Source organism: Protopterus annectens, chromosome 1.part0 (genome assembly GCF_019279795.1).
Source record: "Protopterus annectens isolate FY-2018-M chromosome 1.part0, PAN1.0, whole genome shotgun sequence".
Lineage (NCBI taxonomy): Eukaryota > Metazoa > Chordata > Ceratodontiformes > Protopteridae > Protopterus > Protopterus annectens.
In genome coordinates, this window is record NC_056725.1 from 1,387,782,771 (window position 1) to 1,387,805,744 (window position 22,974).

A 22,974-nucleotide genomic window follows, 5' to 3' on the forward strand; every position below is an offset into this window, starting at 1 on the left:
AAAAAGTGACTGGTATTTGAAAATGTTCATAATTCCCTCCACCTTGACTAAAGTCCCAGTTCCAGCTGAAGAAAAGCAACCCAAAAAGCATGATACTGCTACCACCATGCTTCACTGTGTGGCTGGTGTGCTTTTGTTGATGCAAAGTTTTATTTTTGTGCCAAACGTACCTTTTGGAATTGTGGCCAAAAAGTTCAGTCTTGGTCTCATCAGACCACAACACATTTTCCCACATGCTTTTGGGAGACATGATGTATTGTTTTGCAAATTTTAGCTAGGCCTGGATGTTTTTGTGTGTAAGAAAAGGCTTCCGGTCTTGCAACCCTACCCCATAGCCCAAACATATGGAGAATATGGGAGATTGTTGACACATGTAGTACAAAATCAGTACTTACCAGAAATTCCTGCAGCTCCTTCAGTGTTCCTGTAGGTCTGTTGGCAGTCTCTCCGACCAGTTTTCAGCTAGTCTTTTCACCAATTCTGGAGGGACGTCTACTTCTTTGGAATGTTATTGTTGCCCCATATTTTCTCCAATTTTTGATGACTGTCTTAACTGTGTTCCATGGTATATCCAGTGTTGTGGAAATTTTTTTGTACCCTTCTACTGACTGATACCTTTCAACAATGACATCCCTTTGATAATTTGTAAGTTCTCAGCGAACCATGGCTTTTGCTGTAGCAGGCAACTGAGTAAATGTCAGGAAAATCCTACTAGGACAGGTGAACTTTATTTAGGGTTAATCAGTCTCTCTAATTGATGGCAGGTGTGTACCCAAGAAGACTGAATGCTGTAATTAAATCAAAAGGTGCTTCAACAAAGTATTAGTTTAAGGGTGTGAACACACAACAAAATATTAGTTTAAGGGTGTGCGCACTTATGCAACCAGCTTATTGTACATTTTTTATTTTTTATCTTTTCCCCCTAACAGATTTGTTTTTCAATTGAATCGTACAGGTTACAGATCACATTAAAGGTGGGAAAAGTTTTGAAATGATTTATTATAGTCTCATTTTTTTACCTGGCATTTTAACAGGGGTGTGTAAACTTTTTATATCCACTGTACCGTCATTCCTATAGGTAACATCTCATTTGTTCATTCCTGAGCTGGCTCAGTTCTTAGAATACTTTGTTATTTTATGTTTATAATGTTCTACAGAGTTATGGCTCCTCCTTACGGATTAGCATCCAAAATCCTACTCCTCATTTCTCACCCCCCCACCATTTCATCATCATTATCCCCTTCCATTTTGATTTATAACCTTCTGATTCTGTTATGTACAGCAGCATTAACTTCATACCTCTAAAGTATATCTTTAAATCAGGTAATCCTAAACTACCTCGTTCTATTGGGAAAATCAGCTTATCACAACTTGACTCTTGCCCTCTTCCCCTCCCAAATTAATTCCCTTCACCGCTTTATTAATTACTGTCCACAACCTCTCCTCTGGTTCATAAAAATGCCTGACCTGTATATAAAGTTAAAGGGGTTAAATGATTCTCACAGTTTGTATCTTGCTATCCACTGTCAAGAGTTTCCAGTTTTTCAGTTTTTGTGTTATTTTTTGTTTAGTCTCTTCCCACATATCCTTAATTGCCACAACAGGATACTTTTTAATCCATACATCTAAACACTTTGTGTTCTCATGGCTATTACTAAACTTCATGTGGGAACACAGTTTACTGCTATTGCTTTTGTTTTTTTGCAATTAATTTTATATACTAAAAAGACTGCCTCAAAATGTTCTGCAACACTAGAACATTTTCTGGATCTTTCAAGTACAAAATATAATCTGCAAATAAAGCTACCTTTTCTTGATTACTATACAATTTACATTCCTGAATTTGAGTCCCTTATTTTTTTGCCAATGGTGAAAAATAAAAAGCCAACAACAAACAGGAAAGAACATTCCTGCCTTGTTCCTCTGTTCAAACATAGCTTGTCAGAGAAAAAAAAAAACTTCCACTTTAATTCTTGCATCTCACCTTTCCATATATCCTCCAAATTGTTTATTTTATTTATTTAACATTTGCTTACCGAGAAAGTCCAACTGGAACACAGCCCATTTTCAGCAGAGGCCCAGGGAGAATCGCTCCAGACGCATGTCTTTGGAATGCGGGAGGAAAACACAGCACCCAGAGGAAACCCACACAAATGCAAGGAGGACATGGAGACTCCACACAGAAGGCACCACAGCCAAGAATCAAACTGGAGAATTTCTTGCTGTGAGGCAACAACGCTAACTGTTGCACCACTGCTCCACCCAATTAACTCTATTACTGTATCAGGAAATGCATAGGCCACCACTGCCCTGCTCAAAATCCCAGCTGACTCTGACTCTGGGTCTTGCTATCAAGACCCACCAGAGTTATTTTCTTAAATTCTGCTTCCCTCTAGATCTCTGTTCTGTTACTGTTGTCAAATGTTTGTATCCACTTCAAAAAAACACATCCATTTCTATCAATTCTGGGAATACCTTTGTCATTACTAGTATAAACATTTTATAATCACACTTTAAAACTGTAATGGGTCTAATGAAAGCTGGGTCTGAAGGGTCTTTACATCACTGGACTCAAAGTGTTACTGACATGGCTGCTAGGCACCTGCTACTCGGGTATGAGAACCTGCTTTTTTCCTTTTTTTTTTTTTGCTTTTTTCACCCTGTGACTATCAAGCTCCCCCCACATATGGTTCTATTTACCCATTAGCTCCCCTGGACAAGACAGTTACAGCTCAGTCATTCCTTGGGGACAAGGATCAAGCATATCTGATGTGATAATGTAATCTGCAGGAAGGATTTTTTTTCCTTTTAAGACTTAACTCTCCCAGGTCAGATTCAATGGTATTCAAGAGGCTGACATGCAATGGTCCTTGGCAATGCACATTCACTCTTCCACCCTTAATGTAAGATGATGGCTCAGCCCTCTTGAAGACAATTACAGTGTGGTCTCTGGTTAACAACTGGTATTCTGCCAAACAATGTGTGCCCTGGGCATGTATCATACCTCTTTCTCCCCAAAGGAAAGGGGCAAACATAAGCCTCGCCATTCCTATCTTCCCTTACACTGGCCCCGGCAGGTACCCAGGGCACTAGCTTATCTCAAATCTCCTGAGCCATACTCCAGCTTAATCCCACTAGGATAACAGGGCTGGTGCCGATTAATGGTTCCGCTAGGATTTCAAAGTCATGTCTCGATAACAAGCTAGTAATGAAAAGTACTGGTAATAACACAAATGCCAAAAAGAAATGCAAACAGCAGCTCTGTGGCAAAGTCAGAGGAAATCTGCAAATGGAACATTTCTACTGCACAATCAGTTTCTACCCAAGGAAAATGGCTAACTTTTTAAATAAAATGTGAGCTCAATATAGGGCTGTAAAGAGCAAGAAAAGACTTGGGAGCAAAGGAAGGACATCTGCTCCCCAGAGACACCACCATTAACCTCTGCAGATGTGCAAATGTAGCGGAACTGCTTTTAAAAATAATACTTTGATTGAAAACCAGACAGAGCACCTAACGAGGGAAGGACACGTTTTGTGAATGTGCAGTAAGCTGTCTATGCATTCCTTAAAAGTGATCTTCCTGCTCTAGGTCTCTGCCTGTACTTACAAAAGCTTTAGTAACAGAAGTAAATGTTATAAGGGTTGGGCAACAAACATACAGAACACAGAAAGGACAACTACAGCAGAGAATGCAACAGTCTGTACCTAGCATTTGAAAATGCATTGGCTGTATTCCAACCAACATGCACTTCTGGTCATGTGCTTTGTGTGTTCTGGATAAAACAATATGAAAAAAAAAACTTGCACTAGCAAAAAGAGATCTGCAACTTGCCAAATAAGGTCCAACAAATTATTGTTTCTGCATTAACAGTACAATCCTTTTCAGAATCTCTTGTTTAATCACACTTGCCCTTCGCTTTCAAGAACAAGACAACAGAAAAGATGGATACTGCAAATTCATGAGGGTGAAGTTACCAAACATAAAAATGACTGATGATGATAAACAATCCAATGAGAAGGAAGTCTGAGTTCAGATTGCCATGTATGAAAATGAAGGAAAAATATAACAGCATAATCAATAAGCACTAAAATGTTACTTGCAGAAATTATTATTCAGAAAATATGTTTATGCTTTTACTATAGTTTAAGTTACAGTGTGAAATCCTGAACATACCTAAAATTGGCCACAGATGCAGCAGTCATATTGGTCCAGAGAATCTGTCTTGCTTCCTGCAGCTGATGCGTCTTCTCCATCCATTCCCCTAGTGACACATTAGAGGAAGCCATAAAACCAAGTTCACAAGTGTCCCAGTTGTACCTTCTCCTGCAGCAGTCACTCAGAATCTCAAAGAAACATAGTGAATAGACAGATGTGTTCAGAATGGCAGGGCCCTGCAAAGAAAAATGACAAACAGTAAACACAAGGTACCACCATTCAAAAATAACAAAAAGGAGTTACTCCACTTCAAAAGCACATTTCATCCTATCATTATAGAATTCACTCTGTGATCTAAACACACTACTTATAATCCTTTAAAAATACACTATAAACGTAAAATGCTCTGAAGTCAAGAATTAAACTACTCTTAACAGCTGTCATGCAGTTAAAATTTACAAGCCAGCTTTCAGTGAGCATATTCAAATTCCTATCACAAGTTATGAAAAGTTTAGTTACAAAAGCTCCCAATGCTTAAATAAATACCAAATTAGATGTTCTACAATGGACAAGGGTGTCTTTTTCAGTGACACTGTCTTTATTCTTCCTTCTCTTTCAAGTTCGGCACTCTAGTCCTCAAATGTTGCCACATTTGGAGAACTGCTACCCTAAAGCGGAACCCACTAACACCACATCCCTCACCAAAATGTGTAATTAACTCCCAAGTAATCCAATTCACTTCTATAACTGAAGCAGCACATCTCGTGCAAACCAAAGATAAAAAGATCACATATCTGCCCAAATTACAAGGCCATACAGATATACATCTCCTGAATCTGCAGGAAACTGCTTGAAGCTTCAGGACAGAACAGTCATGCAAGAACAGGCAGATGGCCGAAGGGTCATCTTTGACCCATAAACAGAAGACAGGACCCTTATACATCAAATGATAGACTGAGACCTTGTTGCATCTAACACTGGAGTCTTTCCTTGTTCAATCTATGACTGGACTGCATCTCAAATTCTAATTCTCTCACTAGGGTGAAAAAAACAAGAGACTGCCAAGAGGAAAAGTTCAAAAGGCACAGCCCTGAACTACAAAGTCCCACTACATTCCTGACCACTTTTTCAAGCAATACTACTTGTCACTAAACTGAAAATGAACATTATGTACTAACCATGATGCTAGATCTGTGTTGGCTTCTTCTGACCTTCTTGCTGACAGTGTATCAGATCTGACCAGATACAATGCTGGCAACTCTCAGACTTTAGGATCAGAGGTTCAGGCTCCTCTCTCTACTCATAATTCCCCTCCATCCTCATCACACTTCCTCAGATCACGTCTGCCTATGTATACAGAATGCTCTTCCTATACTACACAAGCAAAAAAAGCCTGAAATGACAAAAAAAAACAGCCACAGAGTAAGACAAAGCTACTGACAAGTCCACTGTAGTGATCTGAAACCCCAAGAAAGTAACAATTTTTCAGGGGGATGGAGGGAGGGAAGGTTGAGATGGGCAGAAAGGAACATGGATCGAGCATTATGGTAAGCACATAACTTTTATATCTGATATTCTTTTCCATCCATCTCAACTTTTGGGACAGAGTCCCCAGCTACCACCAACCCTAGGGAGGACTTGTGGAAAGATGTTCTGAATGACAGTGGAGCCAAACAAAGCCCTAAACCTAAACTGCAGGTCCAACTTGTACTGAGATAAATGTGTGCACTGTAGACCTAGCAACCACAGCACATATATCATCGACAGGGACTCTAGAGGAGAAAGTTGTAGAAGTTGCCATAACCTTAGATGAAAGAGCTTCAAAGTCTGAGACAGCAGTCCCTTTGCTCTACAGACAAACAATGCCATAAACCAACCACCTGGACAGTAGGACCTTGATGACACTGGCTTCCAACTTGACTTTAAAAAAGGAGAGGAAAAAGTTGGTCATTTGCTGAAGTCCTTCTTATGGTGTAAACAGAAGTATTAATTGACGATAGGCATCAAATAAATGTAGGAGCTATTTACCCTTGTTTCAGAAATTACAGAAGTAACGAGAGATTAATCTCCTGATTCAAGGCAGAGCCAGAAGAAACTTTTAGGAAGGCAGTTAGAATTCATTTAGAGAAAAAACTATCTTTGATAAAGACTAAATATGGTGGTTTGCATGACAAAGCTTGCAGTTCTGAAATCTTCCTTGCTGAGGGAACCACCATGACAAAACATTTTTTTCTAAAAAAAATAATTTCCCATTTGAACCTGCAGCTACTATGGTACTGAATTTGGACAAGGGTTAATGTAAAAATATCCCAAGGTGGAAAAGCATCCCTTAGAGGAGGCCACAGGAGAATATTACCTTGCAAAAAGATCTTAGACAATTATAATGAAACACAGCAGCTTGGCCTTCACCAAAATGAAAATTCGAGATAGCTGCCAATTGAACTTTGATGGTGGAGTAGCTGGGCTCCTACGTGAAAAAGATCTGCTAGAAAATCTCAAATGGATGGTAAAAGAGCAGAGAAAGGACCAGACCTTTGGAAGCTACCCATATGGAAACGACTTCAATAAACTTGCCTGGTGGGAGGTTTCTGAGGTAAGACATAAATCACAGTAGATGAAAACCTGGAATTTATGACCATCATTGGAAGTGGAGAAACCAGGCAACAAGTTTTAGTAATCTAACATCTAGCTGAAGCTTGGTGGATAGGCGACCGATCACATCTGGAAGTGTGTCTAGCAACCAGAGAGAGTACATGAGATGAGACCACAAGAATGGAATCCTAATGGTTGAAGCCAAAGAGTGGAATGAGGATCACCTTTGTCTTGAACCAGGCTGCTTTCTGCAGAAATATGGTTATGGTGAGAATTGGAGGAGAAGCATAAAGGAGACCTGGGGCCAAGTGCGGACCACAGCATCCCCAAAGATGGCCCCTTCTGGGGAGTCAAGGCAAGTAACTACTTCATTTGGTTGATAGGGGCTGCAAACAAACTGAAGCAAGGCTATCCCCAGTGGCTAAAAATCATGGAAGCTACTGTCTGACTGAGAAGCTACTACAGAACCAGAAAAATGGACCTGCACAACTTGTCAGCTAATACATTAGACTTCTCTGGATATTCATTGCAATCAGAAAGTGCTGGGAAGACATTACTCACTGCCAGACTCCAATGACCTCCCAATGTAAAGGTTCCCCCTTGTTTGTTAATGTACTAAGACTACCAGCATTGTCTGCCTGGACAATTACCACATCGATGGGGAGGGGAGACCTTGAATGGATGCAATGCCAGGGGGACTGCCCAAATCTCCAGAACACTGACGTGAGGACTGGCATCTGTTCAGGACCACGTACTTTAGACCGCCTTTCCCTCAGAAATGCCACCCCCAACCCAAAAGGAAAGCATCCGTGATTACAGTGGCTCTTGGAAGAGGAAGAACAAACGGAAGACCTAGAGAGACCAGAGGAGAATTCAGCTGTGACTGCATATGCTGCCTGCAGATCCCTCAAACTGCATAGGATGGGGTAGAATGAACCACTGTATCAAGAGAGTCACCTGTAACACCATCATGTGGGATCTCATGTGATGAATGGATGGTCTCAAAAGCCATAGCAGGGATCCTGCTGTGTGATTTTGTTTTGACAAGACCAGGGAAGCCTGTTGATACAGAGTGGCTAACCTTGATTTCGGAAGTTTGGCTATCTCTAAGTTGGTGTCTAGCTAGCAACCTATGAATTCTGTGGTCTGGGATCAGTATTATCTTGGACTTCTCTGTGTTAATCATGATTCCTAGATTATTGCACAACTGAAGAAAAGAATCCCAGACTTGAATCTTCCTGGTTACTTGTCCAGGCAGTTGTAAGCCAGTCATCTAGGTACAAGAACACCCGGAACCCGTGCAGTCTGAGATGTACTGCTACCAGTGCCATGAACTTGGGAAAAAACTGAGGAGGATGAGGTGAGCATGGCCGGCCTTAGGCATAGGCGAACTAAGCGACCGCCTAGGGCGCTGTACAGGCCGGCCTCAAAAGGGCGCAATTTATGGACCGGAGTTCTGCTATGACAAGCCCTAACCAGGAAAAGCCGAAAGACAACAACAACATTTATTTTTTTAAATTTCACCGCCGCCCATAGAGGCTAGCAATTGCGCCCTCCCCGACCTCAAAAGGGCACAATTTACGGACCGGAGTTCTGCTATGACAAGCCCTAACCGGGAAAAGCCGAAAGACAACAACAACATTTATTTTTTTTAAATTTCACCGCCGCCCATGGAGGCTAGCAATTGCGCCCTCCCCGGCCTCAAAAGGGCACAATTTACGGACCGGAGTTCTGCTGTGACGACTCCTGACCGGGAAAAGCCGAAAGACAGCAACAACAACATTTATTTTTTTAAATTTCAACGCCGCCCATAGAGGGTAGTAATTGCGCGTGGGAGTGAGCAGCCAACACTGGCTCACCGTTCATTCACCCAACTGATTCGCATACAAGTGGAGCAGTACCAGGAGAGCCTGACATGTTGCACTACATACTTAAGGCAGGAATCCAGGGCATCACGCTTTATTCAAGCATTGATGGTATGTAAGAATGTGCACAAAGACTAGCATGCTGACTTGTGAGTGGACCCACTGCAGAACATTCTCATACTACCCTATGAAGAATATGTCACTCTCCTTGGCTAAAAAATGTTCTACTTCCATGATGTGCCGCTACATTTTCTGTTAGGCTTCTTCATTGAATAAATATTCACTGATTCAAGTGAAAGGTAACACAAGTAAGGTGGATCAGGTTAAGATTCTTAATAAGGTGTATAGTGTTTGGCAAAGAGTGAAATAAAACAGGTGGAAGCTTAAAGAGCTAAGCAGCATTTTATGGATACTAAATTATATAACAAAAAACTGCATAAAAAGGCAATGTAATGTACTGCAGTGGACAACTGGGAAGCAGTTATAAGTCTTAAGAAAATGAAAGCTGAGTGAAGAACCTTAAGGAAATAATAACCACATTAAATGATAAATAGGTTATAAATGTTACTTTAAAACTGAAAATGTTTGTGACTGGGTGAGTGGAGACTGGACTAAGCCATATGTTTCAATTTCAGCCATGATTCAGGCACACAGCATGATACATGTTGTACAAGTGTTTTACAGGTTGCTATATGCAGATTAGTCATAACAAATGCAAACAGGATACAGAATTAAGAATATAGTAATAATTATACATGCGACAAACAGTGCACACAAAAGTAATGATGCTAATAGCAGTAAGATAAGATAAGGTAATCAAAACCATATAGTTGTCATTTGGATAAATTAGACTCGAGGAAGTATTTACAAAACTGAGGGCAGATACTAGCTTGTTCCATTTGCAGCAGTAAATATGGAATTACAAGTGATTATTATGTTGTTTTCCTTTAGTTTTTATAGGTCCAATTCAGTGATGACATCCTGTGTCAGCTGCATCAAAAGTCATGTATATAGTTACAAAGAAAAACAGACCTGCCTGCCTTATTATGAATTGGCAAATAGGTGAATCAAATAATCTGAATGAAGACATAACATGTTTGAGGAAGATTTGAGCTTAAGAATGTTAGACATGACAAACTAGATCCTATGAGGTACTTGAGGTGCTTAAGTGAACCACTGATGCCATTAATATCCCAAGTGGAATATAAAAGTAGATGTTAACATGTTAACAAAGCACTGGAATACTGTTAGTAGTCAGTTAATGAACAACAGAATTGCAGTTTCCTTGTTATTAAGTGTGAGTTATGTGTTGATGCTTACTGTTGCACTCACGTTGAAATTCCTAGTTTACTTTCTTACATTTACAAAGTGCACACAGACAGCAATGCCTGCGAGAAACGACAACAAAGCATTGGACTTTGTTATGCTGTAACACACTGCTTCTAACGATAAGTGTAACTTCTGTTCAGCAATCCATTAGCTGAATTAGTTGATAAACGCTAGTACAAAAGTGAAGTAACTGTCAGACTACATATCTATCTGTGAAAAAGTCTTTGAACAATCTTTAAAGCATTTAAGCAGTATGATCAGTCTTTTAATTGCATATGCTCCTTTGAAGGCCAGACCCTCTAAATTTAATCAAAAATTAGCACATAAATAGAGCTTAAAAATAGTTAATTAAAAGTCCTTCCCTTAACCTTGTGTAGGCAGGAAGAAGGCATTTTCTGTTATAATGTTGAACCTCCCTAATAAGTCAGCATCAATACTGGGGTAATTAACCCTCAATTAATTTTTCTGTCTTTAAACTTTCTGTAGAACCTAACACTTCATATGACTCTGAACATCACACCCAAAGCATCAAAAATTATAAAAATGTTTAGTCCAAATATTAGTCCATATTGTGCTGCTTAGCACTATGCAGAACCCCTACAGCTATTAACCCAACTGTCTGTGCTGCAGGAAGCCTCCCCCAGATGTCTAATGCTTACCTGACTAAGTGCTTGAGATGTAAAATTGTATCTGAAGGTCTATGTACTACTAAATTTCCTAATAATATGGGAATGGCAAGCCTTATTTACATTGCTTTTGTGAATTTGTTTGATTGTCACAATTTTGAACTTATGAAATTGAACATTTACATGCAAAATCAAGTATGATTTACTATTTGACAATTATGCATGACTGTACAATAATTTATGTGATAAGTAGATAAGCAAAGTGCAATTTTTCTTAATAAGCATAAAATGAAAATTGATAAGGATGTTAAACAGTATGAAAGTAAGGTAGGTTATCCTATTAAAAATACAAAACATCATGTGATTGATGGTGAGAATGTGCACAGGTCTAAACATTACAGTAGAAATGATAATATTATTAGTAATATCAGTTCCCTGGAGAGAATGAGGCAAGTGCTAATGGGGGAAGAGGTTGATTATGATTGTAATTTAAATAATCACAGTGATTTTCCTCCACTTCAGAAGATGGAGTAGTTGGAGACTCATTCAGGCCAACCAAATGAAAAGGCCACAAACACAGAATCACATCTGATATGTCAAGGACTCCATGTATCCCCTGCCAGAATTTGGGAGGCAGGAGGACAGGGGCAGAGGAAAGGAAAGAGGGAAGAGGAAGTAATTACATCTGATTTTGATGGCAGTGTGCTATCACATAATACTTTTAATATTTTTAACTATAGCCATCTGTCTGATTTATTAGACAATTTTGGATATCCCTCTGGTTGGCATAATGGTTAAGGCATTGCCTTATAAACCAAAGGGGAAGGGTTTGATTCTTACGTGGGGTAATTGGGTAGGCTTAAAATGGTCCACGAAGGCAGTTAACCTAGTACTAATCTATGAACTCTATAACTGAGTCATTGCTGGAACTTAAACTGTACATCAAAAAATTGAATCTAGCAGTATATTTTAATGAAGTACACAGAAAGAAGTATCTGGTGATACATATAGGGATGCAGGATTTAAAAAGAAAAAAAAGTGTATTTAATCCTGCTTTGTACCCTATTGTTCAGGCATTTAAAAAGCCTTTGAGGATGATTTTTATATATTAGCAGGAAGAAAACTAAATTTTACCACCTTCAACCTCAGTAGGAATTAGACTGTTATAGGTTCTGTTAAGACTGGCAAATCAATTTGCATTGTGAAATCTGACAGGAGGTGGTATTGTCATCTCTGATGCAATCAATTATTCTGGTGCTATGTTTAATATTTTGCAAGATGAAAGGACTTACACCTGTATGTCTAGAAAACTAATTCATATTTCATATAGAAAAACTGATTTACAATTAGATGATTACATTATTGACAGGAAGATTTCACTTAATAACCAAGTTTTTGAAAAATTCCAAACCAGTGACCCCCCACTAATTTGGGGATACTAAAAGTGCATCAGGTATTGAACAGCCACCATTTAGACCACCTATTATAGTGAAGTCTTTAGAATCCTAAAACCTGTTTTTCACAAACATACTCATATGTTAAAGGACTGTTGTAATTTTTAAGGGAAATTAAAGGATAACCTATGGAATGACAATTTAGTTTCCCTCATAACTGATCTTATAGGACTTTTTACCTGTAAACCCATGGAGGAGGGTACCAGATTATTCCTGAAGGCCTTCTAACTTGTGATGTTATTAGATGGAGAGAAGTTAGCATAATATGGATCTCATTTCCATGGTTTTGGACAAAAATTATATGTTTGTTTTTTTTTTTTTTTGAAGGGGAAACCTTTAAGCAAATGATAAGAATATCCATGGGGTGATATGACTCACTTTATGCAAACATGCTACTTTATACTTGGGAAGTATTTAACATTTTAATTATGATTTTTGCTTGTCAATATTGCAAGTTGTATTTAATATACCTGGACAATATTGTTATGTTATGGGACAGGGTGGAAGTTTATGTCTATGATTTTATCAAACACTTACACAATACAACTGCCTTTCTCAAATTTGCATTCAATTTTAAGAAAAAAAAAACAGGTGATTTTTAAATATTGATATTAAGCATTCTAATGCTGGCTTTGTTTCTAACATCAGTTGAAATCCAACATTCAATAATGCATATTTAACTTTGCAAGTTCGCCTTCCCTGAGTTAAAAAAAAAAAAAAAAAAAAAAAGAGTTTATTCCATGGGCAATGCATTAGCTTAGCCAGGATAATTTGAAATGTGAATGACTGCATTTAAATAATTGAAGGAAAAGGCTGAAGTGGCCTTCTTGGAGAGTGGCCTACCTGTGGGTGTGGCTTATAGTGGTGTGCATTAGTATGGAGTGGGTGGGGCTTAAGGGGGCGCTGGAGTACTACTTCGCCTAGGGCGCCATTTCAGCTAAGGCCGGCCCTGGAGGTGAGTCCAAAGGGCAGGGCTCTGAATTGAAAGTGAATGGCTCCCAGTCGAAAGCAAAGGAACCTCCTGGGCTGTCTCACTATTTCTATGTGGCAAGTAGGCGTCCTGAAGGTCCATGAAGCAAACACAAAAGTCCTAACTCAGAAGAGGTAAAACTGTGACCATCTGAAATGTCTGTTTCAGAAACTGGATTACGTAACTGAGGTTCAAAATGGGCTTAAGGACCCAATTTTTCTTAAGAGTCAAAATGAACCTTGAGTAGACTTTGGGACTACTGGTCTGGTGGGGCTTCCTGGATGGTTTGTCTAGCTGCTTTGCAATTTCCTCTGCTGCAGTCTTCCTGTGCGGGAGTTAAGATGTGAGGAAAGCATTTTTGTGACCTTTTTGGTGGGGAAAAGAAAAAGTATGACCTAGCCTCTTTTTTTTTTTTTTTACTCTTAGCACCCACAAGTTGGAAGAGATGGCCAACCAGGTGTGTTGTTGCAAAGATCAATGCCCCCCACCCCCCATCTTACAGAATGCAGCAGCAGTCAGGCAACCAGGTTATGTCTTGCTTTGACAACCTTCTTAAAAGCAGAGGTGTCTCAAAAATACTAATCACAGTGGGAACATGCAGAATAATGTTCAGGAGAAGGAGTGAGGTTTAAGGGAAGGCAGGAATCGACTAAGTTACGTAATGTTGGAATGAATACATATGTTTTCTTTCTTTATAACAAATGTCAATGTATAACGTATGTAAATAAAAAATGCTAATATGGTTTGTTTTTTCTGTTAACGTACGTGTGCCCGTGTCTTAAGGAATAATTTAATAATGGTGTTTAAAAATAACTGGTATAAACTTTGCAATATACTGCATTTCTACATACCGTTGTGCTGCCTGTGTATCTACTGATGTTGGCATTTGCATAATAGTTCAATTTTTACTGCATCTATTCCAAGAACCTCTGAAGTAAGAACATGTTTTATAAAGTGACTGCTTTCACCTTGGCTCTTATTTAACTTAATCTTTTGCTGCCCTAATTTGCTTAGCAGCAGTATCAATCTCTTGTCAAATCAAATCCCACATTAACAAAGCATATATCCTTGCATCACACGGTGGGTATTCAGTTACTTTAGCAGTAGCTATTTGGAATAGCTCTGGTATTAACAAAACACCAAACAAGAGTTAAATGAACCAGTATTGTGTAGCACTGTATCAAATGTACACATTTTGAAACTTATCTAACAAAATGAGGGTCTGCAGCTATTCCAGAAAAAAATACATCTGCTATCCTTGAGACTACTTCTACTGAAGTCAGTGAATAATGATTTCTTTTATCACCTTATTCAGGTATTGAGCCAGTAGAAATGCTAATTCTGTCTTGCTTTATAACACTGGCATAACATTTCACCCACAGTGTTGGCTCTGAATATTTATATAGGACATGTACGCTCTCTCTGTCCTCTTATTCATGTGTAACTTTACTTCTGAGGTGCTCTAAGTACTTCTCTAGAAATATGCATCACTGCTTGGCATTGCACTGAGTTTTATTTGTGTGAGAGATTTTCCTGATAAACATTCTAAGCCTGTGAATAAATCACTACAGTCATCAGGATATTGTTGCTATAACAGTGTATAGTATCTGAAATGCCTCTAACATGGGTTGAGTTTCTATACCTGCAATCTTTTCATTTCAGTTTTACAATTACTAGCTTCTAACAAATCACGTAATGCATAAAATTATAAGCAATAACTTTTTATATTGCTTGAACTTTTTTGAAAATGAGCTCAAATTTCATGGGTTTGTATGTGTGATTTCCAGTGGACATATTAGGGAAACAGTATACAAATAGTTCTTATTTAGAGTAAAGTACCTCTATCTAGTTTAATTGCCAGATTCTTTTTATTAATTTTCAATAGTCTCACCTGAATTTCTGTCTTTGCTTCAGTTTCAGATTTCACTGAATTAAGGTGTTTCCAACAACCTGTTTTCATGTTTCAGTTTAACTTGCACATTACTTTAAATACACATTTTTTTTGCTTTTACACATCTTTGAAATATGCTATTTTTTACCACAGAATCTCCAAAACTGAATAAGTACTCTTGTCATGCCTGTAAAGTACAGTTGTGTAAAATCTTACCATGAAAAAAGAACAACGACCAACCACCTTGCATGAATTTATAAACTTTAAATTCTTAGGTCAGCACTTTCATGCTAACTGCTAAAAACAAACACATTAAATACATACAATTACATTCTATTTAATTTATGTGTTAATGACAACTTCCTGATTTTAAGTGCTGGTTTCAAGGGCATATTCCCAATGATGCCAAAGCCTTAGCTGCCTGCAAATAAATTATCCATTTTAAATAATTTTCAGTCCCATCAGTTATACTCTCTCATCTAGAGCTCACACAACTCATTTGCAGGACCATAAATTTGAAACTATGGCCCTTATTATTTTTTACATGTTTATTCAATGCACTACATGGCAAATCCCTCCTTATATCACTTAAGTGCTCCAGTATTCTCTCTTTCAGGCTACGGTTAGTTTTCCCCACATAACATGGGCAATCTTTGGGCAATCTTTGCACATAGCTAAATAAACAATGTTTCTACTCGTACAGTCCACATAAAACTTTGGCATATACTTGGCATATACTTTATTTTTGTCACAGGATGAAGGAAATAATTTTAGTGGTTACAGATGCACAAGCTTTACATGACCTACATGGATAGGTCTCTAATTCTATCTGAATTTGGTCCAAAATTCTTATCTTTCATATAAGACAGTCGTCTTTTTAGTGACCGTCCATTCTTAAAACAAAAACTGGGACTGTCACCTACCACTTTCCAGAGTCCTTCATCTGCTAACAAAATGGGCCAATTCATTAATATCATATACTGTGTTAATATTACTAGTATAGGTTAAAATAATTTATGATTTACCATTCACCCATTTATAACTATTCTGGACCACTTCCTTCTGTTTACCAATAGTAGAAAAATTTGTTTTTTTGCTGTTTCTCATTACCTCAACCTGATTCACTGATTCTGTCACTTTATTACTTCTATACCATCTATCTCTAAACTCATCACTCACAAAACTAAATGAATGTTGTCGCTTTAAGGATAATGTCTAGCTACTAGTCTACTCCTTCATAAATATCTGATACTAGCAGAACAGATTTCTCATTAAGCTCTTCATCAGCCTGCTTAGTATTTCCTGCTGTACTCTCTTCTAAGCTGGATTTTACAACCTTTGACTAGGCTACTCTGGCTCTATTCACCATTTCCAATACAACTGTTTCCTCCTAGTTAGTACTAATGTGTTCTTACCTTGCATCTAATATAAATTTGCCCTAATTCTACATTTTACTTATTGTGTTTTTATTGACCAGTAATTGGTATATGCATTTTTTTTTACCTCTATGCCCAATAACCATCACCGGACCCTCTGCTGGGGTAAAGAACTGGTGCACTCATGACAAATTTCCTCCTTGGTTCACAGTAACAAACAAATGTCTCATCACTGCAATATGCTCTCACCCTCCACCTCCAAAAAAGTTCAGACACATTAAAAATCTTCTTGGCTTTTGTAGCACGAAGTACCTTCTTCAAGCTTCACATATACATTTTACACTCCTGAATAAACAATTTTTGTAACAATTCACATTAACACTGCAAAAATTAATCTCCTGGATTCTGTAGATGCACCATTTCTCAAAGAAGTGATAAACTACACATGTATTAATGTGCACGGTACAGGAAAGAACACCAAATAAGCAGAAAACAGATTGCATGTAAAATAAATAAAAAAATTAGCAGATACATTTACCATTCAAACAAAAAAAAATTAAGTAAACTGACATAAAAAGCTCTGAAATTCTCCACGTGCAACTAACACTAGGTAAGACTGCAATCCAAACTGTAGCTTGCTAGACATCCCCCACTATGCTCCAAGATTCTCACTATACCTTTCTAAACATACTGAAAAATATTAAGATACAACCAAACACCCCAATACTGGGTGATTTCAACTACCCTGCCATTAACTGAGAAAACTACTCGGGTACCAACACCTTTTCCCAGCGGTTCTTGGAATTCATAAATTCCATTGCCCTGGATCAACTAATCCATTGCCCCATCAGGGGCTCCAATATCCTAGACCTGGTCATTACTAACATGAGAGATAGATGCTTCACACCAGTGGTCACCCCCCCCATTGGTCAGGTCTGACCATAAGCAAATCACCCTTGACATCCACATCCCACTCCCCAGTAAGGAAACCTCTGTAAAAAACTTCTTCAAAGCCAAATTCTTGCTCTACTCAAGTCAGAACTGACCAACTTCATGACACCCATGCAGATGGGATCTGAAAGTTTGACTGCTGAATCCTACACTAAGGCACTGTACGAGCACATCCTCTCTTGCATGAATCATGCCATCCCAAATAAAACCAAGACGCTCTCCTCCAAAAAAAGGAAGCCAATCTGGTGGTCCTCTGCCATAAACAAACTATACAATAGAAGGAAGAAACTGTTGCAGAAGAGAGGAAAATCCCAGGATGCAAAAAACTCCCTTACCAGCCTCAGTAAGAAGCTGAGAGCCCTCATAAAATCCTTCAAAGCTAGTTACGAAAATAAAATTGCCAAAGATTCCAAAGACCACCACAAGGCATTCTATAGTTACGTCAAGAATCTAAATAGCAATGCTCAGATCTGCTCTGAGCTACACAGAATGGCATTAAATATACTGATCCCAAGGATATTACCAATATCCTGGCAGATCGATTTAGTGTCAACTTCACCCCCTAAAGGGCCCATCACAATTCCAAAAGATTACCAAATTCCGGTAATCACAGCCACACAGGTAGAAACCGCACTCTCCAAAGCTAAGAATACAGCATCCATGGAACCAGATGACATCCCGGGCACCTCACCTAAGTGTCATGTTTAATCATAGCCTCACCTCAGACTTCGTGTCCACTGAGTGGTGCACAGCTACAATTATCCCGCTTCACAAGGGGGAATCCACCTTAGATCCCAGGAACTACCGTCCCATCAGTCTGACGAGCCTGATCTGCAATGGCATGGAACACATTATCATGAAACTTATAAACAAAGACATTGGCAACCTTCAAACACTGAACCCCACTCGTGATGGGCCGATCTTGTCTCCGGAACCTGACTGACTTCTTTGAATCAGTTTCCAGAGCTGTGGACGAGGGTAAGGCGGTCCACACAGCCTATCTGGACCTCGCCAAGGCCTTCGACACCATCCCCCACTCTGGGATCATAGATTAACTTACTAAGCTGGGCATAAATCCCTATGCTACTCAATGGGTTGCCAACTGGCTTACTGACAGAACCCAGACTATAAAAGTAGCAGACTCCAAAATCCAGCTCCAGACAAGTGACAAGTGGAGTACCTCAGGGTTCCAGTCCTGGGACCGCTCTTGTTTGGCATTTACTTCTCTGAAGTACAGGCCAACACTAAGGAACTTTGGCTAACAAAGTTCACAGATGACTGCAAACTGGGAGCCATTTCTGAATCCCCAAATGATGTGGATATTCTACAAAACGGCCTTACAGAAACAGATGCTTGATGCCAGAGCCATGGGCTCAAGCTTAATGCCAAGAAATGTATAGTTATCCCAGTTGGGAAAAAACATGTACCCATGAATTACTACATAGGTGGCAGTACATTAAACACAAAAAGTGTTATGAGAAACTTCGGGACACAGGTGGACAGTGGTCTCACATTCGATAACCACATCGCCACAACAGTCAGAAAAACCTATGTGGCACACCTAATCACTAAGGGCTTTTCATCCTGAAAAAAGGAGGTCATTGTCCCCACTGTACTCATCCCTTCATTAGACCCATTATGGAGTACAATGCCCCATTTGGTATGCACCTCACAAGACATCTGCAACAGCTGGAAAGGCCGCAGAAATACCTCACTAAAAGAATCAAAGGCCTAAAGCAGATGCCCTATGGTGACTGTCTAAAAAAACTCCAGCTATACTCTGTGGCATATTGTCTACTCAGAGGCGATCTCTGCTTAACATACAAGGCCATGTCAAACCCTGAGCTGCTGGACATACTCCATGTAAAGAAATCCCAAACCCTCAGAGCCACACGCTCCAGGGAGCTAAACCTCGTCATCACAATGAACAAAACATGCTGGAGGGATAGGTTCCTGACGCAGAGACTCCCCATACTCTGGAATAGACTGCCCATACATGTTAAGTAGAGAGCCTCCTTGTCCCTCTTCAAAAGGAACCTTGACAATTGGATGGTAGATAAGAAATTCAACCCGGGATCATGTCAGTCGCCCTGCTACACAGGGGTCCAGGGAAGTAAATATTGTGGGAAGAAATATCCAGGGAATTGTTATGGCTAGGCTTGCATAGGCCCTAGGACTGATAGCCTAGTACCAACCTATGAACCTATAAAAAATAAGTTAATGATAAGCAGTAAAACTTAAAAACTGAGAAACTGAAGAAAAATAAAATAAAGATAAATAATATAGGAGCAAATAGGATTAAAACGCTAGGTTTGTCAAGATGACAAACTGAAGGTATACAAAAATACAGTCTAAACTGTAATCTATAAACAGTCTTCTGTTAACTGCCAAGTTTTAAATGATTAAGTTGAAAAGCTTCACGACAATCTAACAGTATGAAGTACCCCAGCTCCACAGGGTACATGGATGAAGCACCGACTATGGCGCACATGTCCCATGACGGATTAGCAGATTAGGCCCTAGAAGGGGCAGGTAGAAAGAACTGGAGTAGGCAGCCGTCACACCAGCAGCTTGCTCGTTTGGGGGAGGTTGAAAGTCCAACTCAATGAAATACTGGCACCTACTAAGGAGGTAATTGCATGGTATGCAGCAACAAGTTGGGACATGTACTTTTCCCTGCCAAGCCAGATTTTGCATGGAAGCCTTCATGGGGCATGTGCAGGCAGGCACTGAAGGCCCTTATATCACCAGGCATGTATGCCAGTCCGGGAGGGACCAGTTTCTAAAATTAGAAAACTCTTTACTTATCACGATGATGGCTTCCCGTAATTATCACTTGCCTCAAAGTTGAATGAATGGGTTGACCAATTGTGGGGGGGCTGAACATGGGATAGCAGTGAGCTTAAAAAAACACTCTGAAATGCAACCAGTATTAAGAACTGAAGTTAAAAAGTAGTAGATAAACACTGGCAAAACAAATGATGGCAAAAAGCAGCAAATCTAAATGAGTTGAACTGAATGGCCACCCACTGCTGTCTTCAAAGAAAACACACTATCATCTGAGATCCGTGTTGTCTTCCACCATAAATGTTGTGGCAAATCCATCACACGCCAGTTGTACAAAGCCAGCCACAATTTCTGGGCCCTTTACTAATCAAAACTACAAAAAGGCTAACAGCAATCTAAAATGAGACCCCCACGGAGATGCTCAGAATCCATGGTTGAGAAATGACAGTCAGCTATGGAAAGGCTTATTGTTATATCAAAGGACTCCCAACCTCCCTTCAAAGCTGAAACTGAGTGCAATAACTGGAAGGTGTCAATGGTTGATCTAACAGGAAGAACAAACATCTCTCACAAAAGAAACACTACTGTCAGTTACTTACGACGCAACATGTAACATCTGCATTGAAAACAGAAAGAGCCAAGGCACAAAACTGAGCATTACCAGATCCATCAACTCCAGACTGCTCAACAGAGTACAGAAAAAAACTATGAATGATGTGTACCCAAATAGCTAAATGCAAATACCAACCAAGAAATGAAGGAAGGAGGGAGAAGGGACCCACAAAAAACTCCAATATTTATTAAAAAAGTAAGTGCTTTCGTCCCAGTATTATGGACTTCTTCGGAATACTAAAATCAGTTCAAAACCCGCCTTTTATACATTTCATCAATGATGTGTGCACAGAAGGACTCAGAATAAGGCTAAATGAGTCAATTTTTTTAAAGATAATGCACGTCAAAGGAGCTGCTAAATATATGGCATTTATCTATAGAACCATGTGACAACAAGGTTAGGCAACTTAATGTAACTATACCTAACTTTCTTCAAAGCTGTGAGACACGAGGGAATACCATGTAAAGGAATGTACTGGGGTTTCACTTCCTGTATGGTGGTTGTGGGAGGCTTGCGCTCAATTTTAACCTGGTTTAGAATTCTGCCCACGCAGGCATAACTCCCAAGTGTAATACAAATTCTTAAAACCTGAAAACTTAAAGATTCACGTCTCTACATCAAACAAGTTGAAAATGTAATACTTAATCTTACTTAAGGACACGTGAAAACTAAACAAAATGAAATACTCAAGATTTCACTTCAATGAATCATTTACAACTTGGTCTGCCTGTGGACTGGCCTTCAAGCAGAACACTGTATATATAGGCATGGTTGATTTCAAGCAATGTTTGGGAAGCAAGGTAAGTCGATAAATTTAATCTGTACAACAGAAAGAACAAAGGACGGCATGCATACTTGCCAATATCAGTTTACAATTGCCATCAATGGGAAAACACCATTAATTTTGTTATACAGTTCAAAAAATTCTCAAAGTTTACACTCAGCCACACTGCTGAGCTGTATGATGACATAGCTATACGTATAATGCTAAAAATTACTTTTTCCTTAACAGACCTTAAGTGAGGGTTCAAGGATGGTCTTCTTAACTAGTTTCTCCTCTGTAGAAATGAGTGGTTTCCAAGTTGCCCAGTACGCAGGATCTGTTGAAACACTGCTCTTCCAGAATGCATCTAGCACACCGCAAACCAGGTCTGCCCATAGCACTTTCAAGTCTTCAGATGCAGGCTGTGGGGACAAAAGAAATAAATGTCAAAAATCTGTCCAAGATTTACATGATAAATCCGATTACTGATTATATCACTGAGACAATCAGAACTATATAAAGGCCATCCTTCAAGTTGGAAATGCACTATTTTACATATTAATTTTGACAGTTCACACATGTAACACCACAGTTCACAAAGTACAGCTATGCTGAGGGTATACATCATAATTAACAGATACATCAGCCTGTCAGTTATCTTTAAAATGGTTCCCTGCACTACAAGGAGATGCAGGTGAGTATAACCTCCTTGTGCTGTTCTAATCCTGTTTTGCCTGCATCACCTGTGGGGGTGTAAACAGATACACAAGCCTGTCAGTTATCTTTAAAATGATTCCCTGCACTACAAGGAGATGCAGGGGAGTATACCCTCCTTGTGCTGTTCCACTCCTGTTTTGCCTGCATCACCTGTGGGGTGTGCACTCCACCAGCTTTCATACATAATTTTCAGTAGCAGAGGTAACAGGTACATATGTTCCTCCCATGGATCGCCAGTTCATGACAATAACCATAGAAACAGAGGTTACAGCTTTAAAATATATGCTTAAAACAAGATAATACACTTATAAAAATAAAATTAACATTGGACCCTCTGCCAAAACTACACAATTGAAGGCTACCACAAAATTGTGGTAGAGGTAGGGCAAAAAAAGCTGCCAAAAGGCAGCTAAAATGTCAAACAATGTGGTGAGCAAACCTTACTTAGAAACTATTGTCTGCAGTGGGTGAAACACTTGTGCAGAATCCCAAAAGGTAGCTAGATATGCAACCTGTTTGGCTATGGAGATATAACAAAAAGCAACATGATGCATTATTAAGAATTAAAGTCAATACCTTAATGTTTAGTAATGGTATGCTATAAGTTACATGTTGCAATGGATTAACACTTTCACATGGGCACATTTCTAAAGTAAGCACAATCAACAAATCTTCAGTTTAATTCTCCTTGGCACAGTGGCTATGCTCCTAACATATCATGTTATCTAAGAGAAGGGCCCTCCTCTATGGCATGCACCAGAAAGACACTTTTCCAGAGGCCTTCACCGATATGCTCTTCACTTACCACACATTTGTATTTTTTTCTCGAAGCTCCCATACTTGGAGGGTCAAGAGAGATACATGCTCATGACAAGGTACATCAC

General features: G+C 39.2%; 1 protein-coding gene across 1 annotated transcript in view; it reads right to left on the reverse strand.

Annotated features, from left to right (window-relative positions):
* The window catches only part of MDN1 (midasin AAA ATPase 1), a 3,484,183-nt gene that overhangs the window by 1,200,549 nt on the left and 2,260,660 nt on the right, over positions 1 to 22,974 (reverse strand). The window contains exons 59-60 of the mRNA XM_044071809.1: positions 21,625 to 21,795; positions 4,175 to 4,392 (exon numbers count right to left, since the gene is read on the reverse strand). Of these exons, the coding sequence (XP_043927744.1) occupies positions 4,175 to 4,392; positions 21,625 to 21,795 (389 nt within the window). The remainder of the gene's footprint in view (positions 1 to 4,174; positions 4,393 to 21,624; positions 21,796 to 22,974) is intronic.